Source organism: Rhamphochromis longiceps, linkage group LG2 (genome assembly GCF_057381845.1).
Source record: "Rhamphochromis longiceps isolate RC_006_pf linkage group LG2, R_longiceps_female_GT1.1, whole genome shotgun sequence".
NCBI lineage: Eukaryota > Metazoa > Chordata > Actinopteri > Cichliformes > Cichlidae > Rhamphochromis > Rhamphochromis longiceps.
The window spans coordinates 23,437,164-23,454,499 of NC_140558.1; the positions used below are offsets into that span (position 1 = coordinate 23,437,164).

At 41.0% G+C, this 17,336-nt stretch overlaps 1 protein-coding gene across 1 annotated transcript; it reads left to right on the forward strand.

Annotated features, from left to right (window-relative positions):
• The first annotated feature begins 6,253 nt into the window (after window positions 1-6,253).
• On the forward strand, window positions 6,254-16,565 carry LOC146677202 (plastin-3-like). The gene is made up of 16 exons (XM_085419204.1): window positions 6,254-6,371; window positions 8,655-8,741; window positions 10,027-10,178; window positions 10,421-10,550; window positions 10,679-10,811; window positions 10,891-10,972; window positions 11,050-11,215; window positions 11,619-11,758; window positions 12,965-13,060; window positions 13,315-13,501; window positions 13,588-13,666; window positions 13,757-13,871; window positions 14,608-14,741; window positions 14,972-15,095; window positions 15,271-15,395; window positions 15,559-16,565. The coding sequence occupies exons 2-16, from the start codon at window positions 8,681-8,683 to the stop codon at window positions 15,689-15,691; spliced, it is 1,857 nt and encodes a 618-aa protein (XP_085275330.1). The 5' UTR covers window positions 6,254-6,371; window positions 8,655-8,680; the 3' UTR covers window positions 15,692-16,565.
• The last annotated feature ends 771 nt before the right edge of the window (window positions 16,566-17,336 follow it).

Here is a 17,336-nt window from a genome sequence, read left to right on the forward strand (position 1 = left end):
ATAGACTCCAATTTGTTCATGTAAATGGAGAGTCCTCTTCACACACTGAGGTTAATTATGGAGTTCCACAGGGTTCAGTGCTAGGACCAATTCTGTTTACATTATACATGCTTCCCTTAGGCAGCATCATTAGAAGACATAGCATACATTTTCACTGCTATGCAGATGACACCCAGCTCTATCTGTCCATGAAGCCAGATAACACACACCAATTAGTTAAACTGCAGGAATGTCTTAAAGACGTAAAGACCTGGATGGCCGCTAACTTTCTGCTTCTTAATTCAGATCAAACTGAGGTTATTGTACTCGGCCCTGAAAAGCCTAGAAATATGGTATCTAACCAGATTCTTACTCTGGATGGCGTTACCTTGGCCTCCAGTAACGCTGTGAGGAACCTTGGAGTCATTTTTGACCAGGACATGTCCTTCAATGCACATATTAAACAAATATGTAAGACTGCGTTCTTCCATTTGCGCAACATCTCTAAAATTAGAAATATCCTGTCTCAGAGTGACGCTGAAAAACTAGTTCATGCATTTATTACTTCCAGGCTGGACTACTGTAATTCATTATTATCAGGATGTCCAAAAAACTCACTGAAAAGCCTTCAGCTAATCCAAAATGCTGCAGCAAGAGTACTGACAGGGACTAGAAAGAGAGAGCATATTTCTCCTGTTTTGGCTTCCCTTCATTGGCTTCCTGTTAAATCCAGAATTGAATTCAAAATCCTGCTCCTCACAAGGTCTTAAATAATCAGGCCCCATCTTATCTTAATGACCTTGTAGTACCATATCACCCTATTAGAGCACTTCGCTCTCACTCTGCAGGCCTACTTGTTGCTCCTAGAGTATTTAAAAGTAGAATGGGAGGCAGAGCCTTCAGTTTTCAGGCCCCTCTTCTGTGGAACCAGCTTCCAGTTTGGATTCGGGAAACAGACACTATCTCTACTTTTAAGATTGGGCTTAAAACTTTCCTTTTTGCTAAAGCATATAGTTAGGGCTGGACCAGGTGACCCTGAATCCTCCCTTAGTTATGCTGTAATAGACATAGGCTGCCGGGGGATTCCCATGATGCATTGAGTTTTTCCTTTCCAGTCACCTTTCTCACTCACTATGTATTAACAGACCTCTCTGCATTGAATCATATCTGTTATTAACCTCTGTCTCTCTTCCACAGCATGTCTTTTATCCTGTCTTCCTTCTCTCACCCCAACCGGTCGCAGCAGATGGCCGCCCCTCCCTGAGCCTGGTTCTGCCGGAGGTTTCTTCCTGTTAAAAGGGAGTTTTTCCTTCCCACTGTCGCCAAAGTGCTTGCTCATAGGGGGTCATATGATTGTTGGGTTTTTCTCTGTATCTATAAAGCGCCTTGAGGCGACTTATGTTGTGATTTGGCGCTATATAAATAAAATTGAATTGAATTGAACTGATTGGATCCTCCGGCTCAGTGCTGGTGACATTTTTTGGGTCTTCCACTTGACCTTTTTTGTTCCATAACACTCAGGATCATTTAAGAAATTCCAAATAACCGTCTTACTGTGTCCGACCTCAGCAGTGCTGTGAGAGTGGACACAGCACTGACAGACCCCGCTCATGCAGTTCAACAACCCGACCACGTTCAAAAAGGGAACGTTTTTTTGCCTTTGCCATCAGAACGTCATAACAGCATGACTACTGATAGAAAATGACAATGAATCCACATTTTCGCACAGATTTGCACATGTGGTCCTAAACTTTTGATCAGCTGTAAAACAGCCCTGTTTCAGTTTAAGCCTTATTTTCAATAAACCGCACGCTCAATAAAACGATCTCTACTTTTAAGATTAGGCTTCGAACTTTCCTTTTTGATAAAGCATATAGTTAGGACTGGATCAGGTGACCCTGAATCCTCCCTTAGTTATGCTGCAATAGACGTAGGCTGCCGGGGATTCCCATGATGCACTGGGTTTTTCCTTTCCAGTCACCTTTCTTACTCACTATGTGTTAATAGACCTCTCTGCATTGAATCATATCTGTTATTAATCTCTGTCTCTCTTCCACAGCATGTCTTTTATCCTGTCTTCCTTCTCTCACCCCAACCAATCACAGTAGATGGCCCCGTCCCTCCCTGAGCCTGGTTCTGCTGGAGGTTTCTTCCTGTTAAAAGGGAGTTTTTCCTTCCCACTGTCGCCAAAGTGCTTGCTCATAGGGGGTCATACGATTGTTGGGTTTTTCTCTGTATCTATTATTGTACGATCTACTGCACAATATAAAGCGCCTTGAGGCGACTGTTGTTGTGATTTGGTGCTGTATAAATAAAACTGAATTGAATTGAATTAAAATGGTTTGTCTCACTCCCATTTCTTCTTATTGCTGCACATTGAAGCTCTATTTGGAACCTTGGAAACTTGGATCCAACCATGCAAAATATGATTTTTTTGCCATTTTTCAAGTGGTCTGAAACTTTGATCGGGACTGTATAAGCAGTGAAATGTAGGAAGTTTCAGTGCTGATATAATCTATCCATTATTAAAGCCACAAAACACCTGAGAACAGATAAGAGCATTTGAAGCATTTCCATTAAAAAAATATCAGTAGTTCTTGGTATTTGTTAAAGACAAACAGCCTTTTTGTTTGTTTTTAACTTTTCAGCACATAGTCTTGACAGTAGTAAATGGCCTGTATTTGTATTTGTATTATATAATACAAAAACAACAATAACAACAACTAGTGTGTTTTCCACAAAATGACCAAGGACCGACATGGACCGATTAGGTCAGACGTGTGATATCAACATAGTTTATAGCGGCCTCTCATGTGGCGATAACAAGCAATGGGACAACCAACCCACAAATTTCTATTCTAATAAGTCATTCTTTTATTACATATGAACACAGAACCAACGATAAAATGCAAAGTTGAAAAGAGTTTTCAAACGACAATAATTCTGTTTTAAAAATGTAGAACAGAGCCTGCTCAGCACTGCCTTTGCTCCCTGTGTAAGTTCATGTTGTGGCTGCTGGACTGGGGTCAGTATGCACTCAGCTATAACATCACTCTAGGTGCTAGCTTTGCATTTGCATGCTGTCTGTGCGGATGCTTGCAAAGAGCTTGTGTTGTGTCAGCAGTATAAGGCAGTTGTTTCTGTCCTGGATGCAATTTACACTTTACCATCACCTTCTTGTTCTTTTATGCAATAAATAAAGGTTTTGTCCATATCTGCACTCCTCAAAATCCATAAATTTTCCTCCTCCTCCTGGCACCAAACCAAGATCAACTGATCGTAGTTGTGGCTGGAGTCAGAGCATATGATCTGGACCAACTTCAACAGGGTGGCATTTGGCTTTTATTTAAAAATATATGTATTAAAAAATGTAGTCACTTATGAGCAGCTGTGCTTCCAAACTTAAATAATAAATCAGTACACTCAGGCACCTTTACAGGCTACACAACAGATTTAAAGAAAAACGAGTGAGTTTGAACGAGATTATAAACAGGTATGCATAATTACAAATACATGCATAGTACAATGCAAATGCACTTGTGCCTTAGACTGCAATGTGTACAGGGCAGGAGAGATGCTTCCTCTATAGCTGCAGAAGTGATTCAGTGAACTCAACACACACACACAATGATAGTTGGAGCTAAGTTGTGAACACAGAATGTACTCAACACATTTCCTATGATTTTGGAGTCTTTCAGTGAGAACATAGTTACAAAACTGGAGCACAGGCTGATAATTGACCTTTCGTTTTTAGTTCCAATGAAACATGAGGGGATGCTTCAAAAAGTCTGCCTTCCAGAGGCCGATCCACTCCAACACCAGTGTCCTCTTTAGCCATGAACGTTATCACAGTTGTTGCAAATGCACTAAGCCGCTGTTAGCTGCTTAACTTGAGCTTGAACTGCAGTAACTTAACTATAGTTTATTATTACTTTGGTTGTAAAGGTATATTAGTAGAAATCAGCTGAGGTGGCACAGTGACCTTTCTGGATGCTCCTTTTTCTGCCAAAGCCCTTTTATAACCACAACACTGAATAAAAAGGATCTTTGCTATTTATTGATGTCAGTTAAAGACAAATCCCCAGGCCAGCTGGAGGAGATTTTTTTGTTTTGTTAAAAGACGACTCAATATATCCAAGCTTTGGCAAACAGAGCTCATTCTCTATGACAATCAGGTTCAATCGCACAGTGTTTTGTGCACAAGCCAGTGCGGTCTAATCCAGCACTCATTAGTCTAGTATAAGGTTACAAAAACGACTAGACACTGGTTTCAGTTTACTTTTGCATCACTGGATTCATTCATTACAATAACAGCCATGAATTGCATCCCTTCTCTGTGTGGCTTTTTGGAAATGTCTCGCTCAGTGTCTGGCACAATCAAGGAATTGTGACAGTTCTGACAAGATGAAACACATCAGTCCACTGAGGGAGAGAGACATCACAGAGCAGGGGGAGGAAGGAAAGGTATGAGAAGAGTAGGAATGGGAAGAGGAGCAGGAGGAATTCCTACATGTACGGACTGGTAGGAGCAGCAGGGCTCTGACTGTTTACACATATTGTTTTAGAAAATGTAATAACCTGTAGAATAATCTGAAGCAGACTATAATTTAAAAATAAGCACATGACTGATGGTGATGCATATTAGAATTTGAGATTGATATAATGAGTTTACTATCTCATTGGACCATTTTGTTGGCTATTACTTACTGTGGGCGATCGTGGCTCAAGAGTTGGGAGTTCGCCTTGTAATCGGAAGGTTGCCGGTTCGAGCCCCGGCTCAGACAGTCTCGGTCGTTGTGTCCTTGGGCAAGACACTTCACCCATTGCCTGCTGGTGGTGGTCAGAGGGCCCGGTGGCGCCAGTGTCCGGCAGCCTCGCCTCTGTCGGTGCGCCCCAGGGTGGCTGTGGCTACAATGTAGCTTGCCATCACCAGTGTGTGAATGGGTGGATGACTGGATATGTAAAGTGCTTTGGGGTCCTTAGGGACTAGTAAAAGCACTATATAAATACAGGCCATTTACCATTTTACTTTGGATTCATGCTGCCCAAACAAAGAAACTTTTCTGGCATTCTTGATAGAGTGTATGTTTTATTTATTTTATGTTTTATACTAAAGTTTCTTCTGCTTATCTGCACATAGCAGTTACATGTGAGTTGAGTTTAAATAAACATTTGCCAATGATGTTCTTTCAGTGGCACATAGGTGTGGCAACTGCTTTGATATTAATTTAACGATTACAAAAACTTTACTAATGCTGGCTAACAGCAGCTAACAGCAGCTAACAGTAGCTAACAGTAGCTAAAGGCAGCAGTGTTTACAGACAGAAAAGTCTAGGATATCTTCAAAATGTATCACTGTATCACTGTAAATAGATGTGGAGACTTTGAGATAAACATGGACTAACAGCCTACTGTCACTATGAAGAGTGAGATGAGAAGGTAAGAAGAGAGAATTCTGTTAGTGGTGAGATTTGACACACTACTTTAATTTAGAAATTTTACAGTTACACTTATATTATGAGCACTTTATGTAGCCAAGATAGCACCAAGATAGCACTTTCTAACGGGGTGTTCACAGATTTTGAATAAGTTGCTCAGTTTGAGTTTCTTTTCAAATAAATACTCCCACATATGTGAACCAATGAGGAACATTTACACTATTAAAAGCTCAAAAGTATCCTTTGAAGGCAACATGCCGCCTTTCACAACCTAGTGCTTACCTTTGTTTACATGTTTACATGTAAAATATATTGATATATGTTTTCATTTAAATAATCTAGAAATTTTTCTTACTCTACCGTTAAACATACCAAAAATTCCCTTATTAAGTAAAAGGTTGTAAGTGGTTGTTAAATAAGTTATCAAAGCTGTGAAAAGATGCCAGATATGAGACCTGCTTCCAGATGGATTATAGTTAGTGTTAATGTAAATAGGCTAAAATTGTTAGAACTACTTACATTAGTTTATATATAATGTATTTCAAGTCTGCCCATCAAAGAGTTTATTGTTTGAAGTTGAGAAACACAAGCTATTAATGCTAATTAAGCTACTGTTAGTGTTACTACATTTTATTTGTTTAGCATTACATATCAGTTGGCCATAAGTGAGTCTTCGTGTTTCTCTCTGTTTCATTAGTGCAGAATTTTATGTTCTTGGTAAATTTCGCCATTGTCTCCGAAGAACACCACAGACAGTGTTTTCTTTTGCTTGGTGCTCAACATGACCGCGGGCATGAGGAGGAGGCTTGGTTAAGGGAAAGGGTGGCGCCGAGGGGGCGGAGCGGCTCCCTTCTCCGGGCGGCGTCAGCAGAAGAAAACGGGACAGAGGGGCAGAGCCAGGCCGACAGAGAGATTGGTTTCCCCGGGTGATTTTGCCCCATCCGCCGACTACAGGTAAGCACAATGAGAGTTTCAGGGCGTTTTCTCGTGACTAATGACAGGAGGTAAAGACTTTTATGCATCGGAAGAAAACAATTTAAAACTCACTGCGACACATCAGCTGTCCGTCCATTCACCTAGAAATCACATTTTACAGCTTATGTGGGGATGCTTGTAGAGACTGTATTCAATAATATTTTAAACATATGCTAAAATACGCAGTATTTGTGGGTTAGATGGCTCATGGTATGCACACATGGTAGTTAAGCAAAATGTCACCTTGTGTATTACTTTTATTCTTATTTCATGACTTTGTCTTCTTGGAATACTATATAACTTCTAAGTTGCGTATATTATTACAGCATATTGTGCGTTACTTGCAGCCTGTCTGATAAAACTCCCACTCAGGCCTCAGCCACACCGTTAATAGACGTGAAAGTGGCTTTTTCTTTCAGTGAGTGCTAGAATGTGATTGGCAGACGGTGCAGCAGCAGCGGCCGGACGAAGTGCGTCGTCACACTGAGCATGTGCCAGGCTTTATAAGCTATGAACATCATTCATGTGCGCGGGCTCTGCCTAATCTATCTGCACTACAAATTGCATGCAGACAGCCAGACTTTTACAGCGGGCTGCAGTGCTGTTCAGTCAGTGTCACGTCTCACAACAGAGGGGCAATTTTGAGGTGGTCGGTTTGTCCAAATAATAGTCCCCCCCCCCCCCCCCCCCAACACACACACACACACACACACACACACACACACACACACACACACACACACACACACTAATAATAATACTCATAAAAGGATTTGGATTTATTGGCAAGGACACGTCCATCTGAAGGTCTGATCTTCCCAAAGCAGTGACACCTGGTGGCGGCATGATATGTACATTTCCTATAAACTGAGTATTGTGAACGAGTTGCTACACAATTAAAATGTTTAGATCATAATACGATATTTTCGAAATAATCCGAATCACATTTTTTGCCTTTAAAAGCCTAAAAACCTGTGAAATCTAGCTTGTAAAATCAAAATTAAAAAACAGCAACACTTTTTAAATACCTCTATGCTGTTTGCACCAGTTCAAAGCAGTAGTGTGATGTGCACATATTTGGGCTGGTTTGAGTTAGGAGAGATGCTTTTCCTTTCTTTATTCAAATAACCGTGGGTATAGCTAACTGCCGTCTGATCACCACTGTTGTCTTTTTAAAGGGGCATTTTTGTTTCTAGTTTTTATAGAGATATTAGAAGGCTTGTATTCAAGTGCCTGTATCCATGTGTATCTGGTTGAGAAACCACTGTTTGCATATTCACGCTCAGCTTTGCCTGTTAATTTGTTTGTCATGCTGTAACATGATCAGGGTGCATGAGAGATTTTTGTTTCAAGAGATGCAGCCCTAATAGGAGCTCAGTTTTTGGAAAAAAAAAACCTTATTGAGTGAGAAAACTGTTAAAACTCATTTATTATATAAATATTTTTTAATAAATGTATTAATATAAATATGTATTTGTATGCATGTAATTAATTTCTAGTTCAATTTCTGTTATTACCGCAGCCCACCTGCAGTACCTGTGTGGTCCACCAGGGCCCCACACTTTGATAGTCACTGGCCTATTGGATGGCTGTACGAAATGATCCCTAATAACATTTAATATTTTTGGTATCATTGCTGGAAAATTTCACATTGAAAATGGAAATTGGTGCCAGCTGCATATTTGGAGCCGCTCTGCTGGACAACCTGTGTCATTACAACAAGCTTCTTGTCTTCTATTTCTAGCTGCTTTCAATAATGATATTAGTGTATGGCTATTATACCACTCAGGCTCTATGCTGTCATGTACACTGACATGCCATTTCATTAGTTACACCTGTTAAGTACTGAGTTGGACCCCCTTTAACTTTCAACGCTGCCTTTATTCTTCATGGCATATAGATTCAACAAGGTGCTGGAAGCGTGCCTCAGAGATTTTGGTCCATATAATAATGGATTGCATTTATATAGCGCTTTTCGGGGCCCTCAAAGCGCTTTACAATTCCACTATTCAGTCACTCTCACATTCACACACTGGTGGAGGCAGCTACAGTTGTAGCCACAGCTGCCCTGGGGCAGACTGACAGAAGCGAGGCTGCCATATCGCACTGAAGGGCGAACTGAAGCACTGCAGCCAGTTCAGTCACAATGCATGCATAAGAAATCTGCATTTTATAAGCCTTTTATGGTCATTACTCCTGATGCTCTGTGCGATGTGTCCGGAGTTGGTACGCAGCACTTACACGCATCATTTGCCTGTGTAGGTGTCAGGTGTCTCACAGGTGTCGGAATGTCAAAGTCTTTCAGTGCCGAGGAGATGGCGGAGATAAAGGAGGCCTTTAACAAAGTGGGTGAGTAAAAATGTGTGTGTTTGTGTGTGTTCGTTCACATTGCAGAAAACTATGAATTAGCCACTTATTTTTGACTGTGTGGTGTACATGACTGTGAAAAGTGCCTCTTTGTGCACGCCTGTGTACGTGTGCAGGATCTGGCAGACAGAAGCTTTGATTCGCCTACATTCCCGTTATTGTTTAAAGCAGCGATCCCCAACCCCCGGGTCACGGACCGTTAGCGGGCCGTGAGAGTTTGGTACCGGGCTGCGAGAGTTGAAGCTCAGGTGTGAAATTGATGATTTTCAGGGTTTTTAACGCTAACTCGGTTTCACTGGGTCTTTTTTCCCATTTTTTTGGTACCAGGCCGCACAGAAAAAATAAAAAACTTACTAGTGCACGATCAACTGTCTTTTCTTTTAAAAATAATCTGAGTGTTACTTCCCATTCACAAAAGACCCACGAACTGCTTTAAAAGCTTTAAAAGTATGTTCGAGACATCAACTACTTTGGATAAAAGTCATGGCAGAATATTCCAAGATTGCCACAACAGCACACACACACTACCTGTGTGAAGCGGGGTTTTCTGCGGTTCCAGCTACCAAAACAAAATTGCGGAGCAGGCTGAGCATAAGCAACACACTTCAGGTGTCATTGTCTCCCCTCTCATTGATTTAGCATTATGGTGAATTATATATTTTCATGTTCTTTATAAATGTTTTGTAGTCGTGCGTCTTATTTTGAAAGAAATATTTACGCGTTACCATAGCGACCAGAGAGCATTAAGGGGCAGAGAGGAGGATGTTACTCTCAATGTTGTTGGTGCATTTCAGGAGGACGCTGCTAATAAAGTTACACAATTACACAGTGAATTTGCTTATTATTAATAAATTTACAAAATAGCACAGTTTTTGTCTTGGTCGTATCATTTTATTTGGTTGTATTTATCTGCGACACCTTAAAGGCCGGTCCGTGAAAATATTGTCTGACATTAAACTGTCCGTGGAGCAAAAAAGGACCGCTGCACTAAAGGAGCAATTCAGTAAATTTTACTCCAGAAAAGTTGGAACACTGTGTAACGTAAGAAGAGAAAAGAATGCCATGATTTGCACATCATTTCAATGGAAAATACTACAGAGTAAACATAAGCTGAGACTTTAGGGCACTGACTCTTAGCATGTCACAATGGCAGCACTTTAAATCTCGCCCTGCATATCTGGAAAACTGTAAATAAAGAAATAAAGAGTAGAAGTTTAAGCTTAAGTAAAGTTCTCTTTCATTTCCTGTCTTGACACACCACGTGTAGATGCGGATGGCAATGGGTACATCTCCTCCACCGAACTTGGCAATCTCTTCCGAGAGGTTGGCTGTCCTGTCCCGGGATACCAGCTCAGACAACTCCTCCAGAAGCTGGATCTGAACAACGACAGCAAAATTGAATTATCAGAGTTCGAGGCTGTAGGTAACACTAGTTAACTAACTGTAGTAATTCACAGCTTTACTAACAGTTTACTCACAGCAGCCAAAAAAGTAAACATGTTACATAAAAATCTGTTTATATACTAATGTACTGTAAAGAAAGGCAAAGTACCATAACATATTAAGTGATAAATGACTTATATTGGTTAATATCTTGACAAATATACAGTAACCATGGTTTGATTGTCTGTAAGTTAGCGTGTGTTTGCATATATATTCAGCTCTTTAAGGAACTCAAGGACGACCGCATAGCCCAGAGTTTCAGGAAAGCTCTCAACAAGAAAGAAGGCATTGTAGCCATCGGGGGCACCAGCGAGCTCTCAAGTGCAGGAACTCAACATTCGATCTCTGGTTAGTAACGCCATATATAATATGTGTGGTGTCACCGCCTGGTGGAGTCAGAGAACTCTCTGATCAAACAGCCTCAGGTTTTAGTCGTCGCAGAAACAGATCTGACACTTGGCTTTGTCGTATTTCAGAGCAGGAGCGCTTCGCCTTTGCCAACTACCTCAACTCGGCTTTGGAGAAAGATCCCGACTGTCAGCACGTTCTCCCCATCAACCCCAACACCGAGGATCTGTTTAAAGCTGTCGGAGATGGCATCATGCTCTGGTAAAGCAGTTTTCTTTAGACGCTGTTTGTCACGTTCAGGCAGTGCGCTAAGATGCTTCCCTCACGCTCACTGTTTCAGTAAACTCATCAACCTATCTGTGCCTGACACCATCGACGAGAGAACCATCAACAAAAAGAAACTGACTCCTTTCACCAAACAGGTCAGTTGGTTCCCTTTCACATCTTAATCGTGTGCTGGCTTAATGCGATTTAACCCTTGACCCTTCATATCCTACAGGAGAATCTGAACTTGGCTCTGAATTCTGCTTCAGCCATCGGGTGCCAGGTCGTCAACATCGGAGCTCAAGATCTGAAGGAGGGGAAACCTCATCTAGTGCTCGGGCTCCTCTGGCAGATTATCAAGATAGGGCTGTTTGCCGATATCGAGCTGAGCCGCAATGAAGGTGGAGCACAGATAGATTTGCAGATAGATTTGTCTGTGGAGAGGGAATTTTGCAAACATGCAAAAAGTAAAACACAATTTAAAGGGGACCCATTATTTGTTTTCCTATATTTTCTATCATTTCACTTCCTGGCCACAAAAAAGTGACTCACTGTAAAATGTCACATTGACCCGCCTTTAGCTCTTCACTAAGCTTATGCAGTGTCACTACATTTACTTCTATCCAAAGCTGCACTGACTTCTTTGACAAAATCTGAACCCTCTGTGACAGTTTGAGCCCAGTGAATCCCAGATAAAAAGGAGAGTCCCAGGATCAGAACATGGAAGTTTATATAGCAGTTGTCCTTTAAATACATGCTGGAGTTTAGTTTAGGCACCAGAGTCATTCCTCTCTCTCTGTATAGCTATTGCAGCGTTGCTAGAGGAAGGTGAGAGTCTGGAGGAACTGATGAAGCTCAGTCCTGAAGAGCTGCTGCTCCGCTGGGTCAATTTCCATTTAAAGAAAGTCGGGATGAAGATATCAAACTTTTCTGCTGATGTTAAGGTAAGAAAATGTAACCAGTCGCTTCACTGTTTGCTATTAGAGACTGAATCCTTATTTGATCTTTTACAGATGTTGGGTCACAATTAAAAAAAATCACATTCTCTTCAGGGTAATATGCCTGTGACAGTATAAACACTTCATTCATGGGTTGTAGCTCTGACACACGGGCGTTTGAATAGTTGCTTAGATTAAACATTAAACTAGAATATTTAAATGATGAGGGCAGAATATGCACAAATAGTCCCTGTGAAACAGAAGAACGTTTGTTTTCCACTCATGGCTCTGTTTGAGTTCACATATCTGATATCGTCATGTCAGGCTAAACACAGCTACCTGCTTTTCTCTGAGCTTTCTCTTCATGAGGGACAGCCAATCAGAGGGAAGCTGGCTAAAGGGGAGGGACGTTTTAAAGACAGAGGATAGTTTGTTTCAGGTAGAGGATGAACTGATTGTCTCCACCAAAGCCCAGCATAAGCAAAATAATTATAGGTCAAATTAAATAGATCAGCGGTCCCCAACCCCCAGAGTCGTTTGGTACCGGGGCGCAAGAGTTGAGGCTCGGGTGTGAAATTTATGGTTTTGGGTTTTTTTTTATCTTTATTTTGTATCGTATTTATCGTTAACTCGGTTTTCCTGGGTCTTTTCCCGTTTGTTATGAATAAATCTTCTTTTTTTGGTACCGGTGCTGTTTTCATTTTGTTGTGCTTATCCACGACACCTTATCCGCAACATAAACTGGTCCGTGGTGCAAAAAAGGTTGGGGACGGCTGAAATAGATGTTCAGTAAAATATTAAAAAGCAAAGGCAGGTTGGCTCTGCAGTTGGCTGCAATTAACTGTATTCTGCTTTCATATAAAAATTTGTAAATGCACTTTTATTTTTGCACACATTTACACACATTAAACACACATTTACATTTATTTTGCATGAGTATTGTCACATATTGCAACAACACATAATGCTATTGAAATCAACCCTGAATAAATGAATAAATGTCACTCAAAATTCATGTTTACTCTCAAAATGCTGACTTTAACTAATCAAACTACGCTAAGTACAAGTAGAATATAAATATTACATTTAATTGAATTTTACTCCTTCATGTTTGTTGAGGGTGAAGAATCTTTTTTTTAGCGCTGGGAATAAACATGAGCGCAGTCTGACACGGGTCTGTCTCTGCCTTTGTGCACTTCTGTTCCCACGCAGGACTCCAAGGCCTACTTCCACCTGCTCGAGCAGATCGCCCCAGATGGCAGCAAAGAGGATGTTCCCCATGTTAACATTGAAATGAGCGGTCTATATGTGAGTTTGCTTGAAAGGCAGCATGTCGTTTGCCTTGTAGATTCTTTGTTTGTAGTGCTGTTCTAGTCAGGCCTAACCCTTCATACACACCCTGCATACACACACACACAGTAGAAAAATGCCCCAGTGATGTCAGAGAAAATGGTTCAATTTCTTTATTTGAACGCTTGAAAACTGAGAACTAATACAGAGGATGAATCTGTCATTTAAATACATGCATATCACACGCCTCTGTGCCTGTGTGTGTGTCACAGGAGCAGGATCTGGTAAAGAGAGCAGAGTGCATGCTGCAGCAGGCCAACCGTCTGGGCTGCAGGCAGTTTGTCACTGCCACCGATGTTGTGAGTGGAAACTCTAAGCTCAACATGGCCTTCGTGGCGACCCTTTTCAACAAACACCCGGCTCTCACTAAACCAGAGAACCAAGAGTGGATTGTGGAGAGTAAGCATGGATGAGCATTTCCTTTCTCGCTCCTGTAGTCGCTGAGGTAAGATCCTGTGGCTGACTCTGTCTTTCACGATCTCCAGGTGAGACCAGGGAGGAGAGAACTTTCAGGAACTGGATGAACTCTCTCGGCGTCTCTCCAAATGTTCATCATATCTATGGGTCAGTGTGCGATCTGTACCGTTTAGCAACACTCTGATATGTATTTTACATGTGCATGTTCACCTCACACGCCACTGTGTGTGTGTACAGTGATCTGCAGAATGCCATAGTGATTCTGCAACTTTATGAAAAGATTATGGTTCCAGTGGAATGGGACAAAGTCAATCGCCCTCCATTCAAAGCAGGAGGAGGCCACTTAAAAAAGGTAAATACACAAACTGCTTCATTCAAAGAACAGTTTTTAATAAAAGATGTTCACGTGGAAACGACACATACACATTTAATGGGTGTGTATGATGCTCATTTCCAGCTCCATATATTTATGCCTTAGATTGGGTCTTGGTGGAGCACCTTGTTTTGTTTCACACTCGACACACATTCTTCCCGTCTCTTTAAGACAACCGTTTTCTTATTGGCTGCCCCTCATACAGAGACAGTCTAGTCAGCAGATGTATGGAGCTTGTACGCTGACAGTCTAAGCTTAGGTGATCATATTAAGGACATCTTACTCACAGCGATGACAGCCATGAATAGAAAAACTGTCTTAGTGTTTAGATCAGCCTGAAAGCTGAACTTATGACTCGTGAAATATATTAAAAAATGTTGCAATGTGTAAAACGTTAGTAAAAACAGAATGTATCCAGAATGTATCCATCCATCAACAACATTAACAAATCTCATAAATCCATATTTTACTCACAGTAGAATTTAGAAAAAACTGCATCTACAGATTGACCTTTTTAGTATTATTATTTAAAATGGTAATCTACTCTTTTTAAACATTTGATATGTTTTCTACTATAAATTAAATGTGGCTTTTGAAATTTGCAATGTTTTGTTTGTGTGCGTGTAAAAACTAGGATTCCCAAAAAAGTTGGGACAGTGTATAAAGTGTAAACAACAAGGTGCAGATCCCAAAAATGTCTTTCTGCGCACTGCAGATTGAAAACTGTAACTACGCCGTGCAGCTGGGGAAGCAAAAAGCCGGGTTTTTCCTGGTGGGGATTGGTGGACAGGACCTGTACGACGGAAACCCTACTCTAACCCTGGCACTGGTGTGGCAGCTGATGAGGAGGTGATTTTCTTTTGATTCCTATGTTGGGTTTGCAGTACAATCGAGGACAGATAGGGGGTACTGCTGTTTCAGGATGGAAACCGAAAAAGTCAGAGCTCTCTCACCAAGTTCATCGAGTTTACTGAGCTGTTATGATGAGACACATTGGTGCACTGATGATTAAAAACACCGGGGCTTATGGGAAATATAGTGCTCAGTAACGAGGCTAATATTCTCACATCCACATGCAGGTACACGTTAAATGTCCTCAAAGACCTTGGACATGGAGAAGTTGCTGGAGATGATGTGATCATTTCCTGGGTCAACAAGACTTTGTCTGGTGCTGGCAAGACTTCCTCTATAAAAAGCTTCAAGGTAAAAAGTTACACTTTGCCAGAGAAAGTATGCATTCATTACACAAACTAGCCAATTACTAGTGTAATGTGAGATATTTTCACATGTATATTCTGTTTTGTCATTGTGGATTATTGCTTGTGAAGAGTGAAAGACCAGCTGTGGATGTGTGATGCTTGTGTGCTCTTCTGTTTAGGACAAAATAATCAGTAGCAGTCTGCCAGTTCTCGACCTGATTGATGCCATCCAGCCGCAGAGTGTCAACTTTGAGCTGGTTAAAAAGGAAAATCTGTCAGAGGAAGACAAACTGAACAATGCCAAGTAATCACCTCTGCTGCTCCGTTTGTTTCCAGTAGTTACTGGGCTTTTGTATTTCATTACATTGCTATCTAGAACCTTAGCTGGCAGTGGGGCATTCTGATTATTACATCAACGTTGTGATGATGAGGTGATACACTCTAATTACCATCCTTCCTTTCTCCAGGTATGCCGTCTCCATGGCGAGGAAGATTGGTGCCAAAGTCTACGCCCTGCCTGAAGACCTGGTAGAAGTCAACCCCAAAATGGTGATGACCATCTTCGCCTGCCTGATGGGGAGAGGGATGAAGAAAGCTTAAAGGAGACACGCTTGCACCTAAAGACAAACAGACACACGTGTAGTGGGCATAGATGTACTGCGTTGTTGTTTTATGTGGTTATTCTGAGCTGAGTGAATCCAATCTGAGTGTAAACAGTAAAGTGCAGTAAAATGGGACTTCTTTAACGGCTACATGATATAAAGGTTGAGGTTTGGTTTGGGGCTTTTCTTTGGATCTCATTTTTACGATCGTTTACGAGGTGATCATCGTCTGTGCTGCTCGCTGAGATGAATCTAATAGAGCGCTGACTATCACAGGGTCTGAGCCATGCATGCTAGGACTGTGCGAAGGGGAAACCTGTTAAGAAAATATGAAATTGTGTCTTTATGTTTGTCTTTAAGTTATGACACGTGGCAAATATTCAAAAACAACTACTTCACATCTCACATAGAAGCACCTAATGCTGCCTTTCCTCCATTCCTGAACATATTTAACATTTTCTCAGCTGCTTTTTCCTCTCAACTTCCCATGTGTCAGTTATTGTTCTCGAGCCATAATAATCTTTCATGTATATGACCAAAGCTGTGCTACATTATAGGCAGATAATATATTCACAGAATATAAAACTGAAACCTGTTTTAACCTTCAATGTCTATTAAATGCTTTGACTAGGATTTTTAACCCAGAACAGCACATCTGTAGTGCTTTTTTCTAGCGCTTTGTCTGTAGACGGTCTGTTCCAGCATAACACTTGAATTCAGTAGCTCTGCTTTTGCTGCCATGATGACTGCAATAAACAACCTCAAAGGTTTAGTCCTGGATTAATTTAAAGTCATGCGAGCAATACTTTCAATGTGTTGTGTGCACAATTACGTCTGTTATGGTAAACAATAAAATCTTTTTTCATATATTATCTAGTTTTGTGTTCTGTGTGATTTGTTCTGTTGCCGTTTCAAGCGTGTTATTGCAACAACCACACATTTACTTACTGAACAGAACCAATAGCAGTCATTCATTTCCATTTCCTTAAATATTATTATTGAGATTTTGCTTCCATCACGTAGCAAATAGCACGATGTTATATTTATTTGTATTTAGCAATTAAAGACTGTTTTACATTTAATTGATGGCACAGCTGAGGCTACTCTGAATTTTCTTGGTCTACTGAAACAGGATATCATGGATAAATGTAAGTTTCATTTTTAAGAGAACTCAGACTCCTGACAGGGACTAGAAAGAGAGAGCATATTTCTCCTGTTTTGGCTTCCCTTCATTGGCTTCCTGTTAAATCCAGAATTGAATTCAAAATCCTGCTCCTCACATACAAGGTCTTAAATAATCAGGCCCCATCTTATCTTAATGACCTTGTAGTACCATATCACCCTATTAGAGCACTTCGCTCTCGCTCTGCAGGCCTACTTGTTGTTCCTAGAGTATTTAAAAGTAGAATGGGAGGGAGAGCCTTCAGTTTTCAGGCTCCTCTTCTGTGGAACCAGCTTCCAGTTTGGATTCAGGAGACAGACACTATCTCTACTTTCAAGATTAGGCTTCAAACTTTCCTTTTTGGTAACGCATATAGTTAGGGCTGGACCAGGTGACCCTGAATCCTCCCTTAGTTATGCTGCAATAGACGTAGGCTGCCGGGGGATTCCCATGATGCATTGAGTTTTTCCTTTCCAGTCAC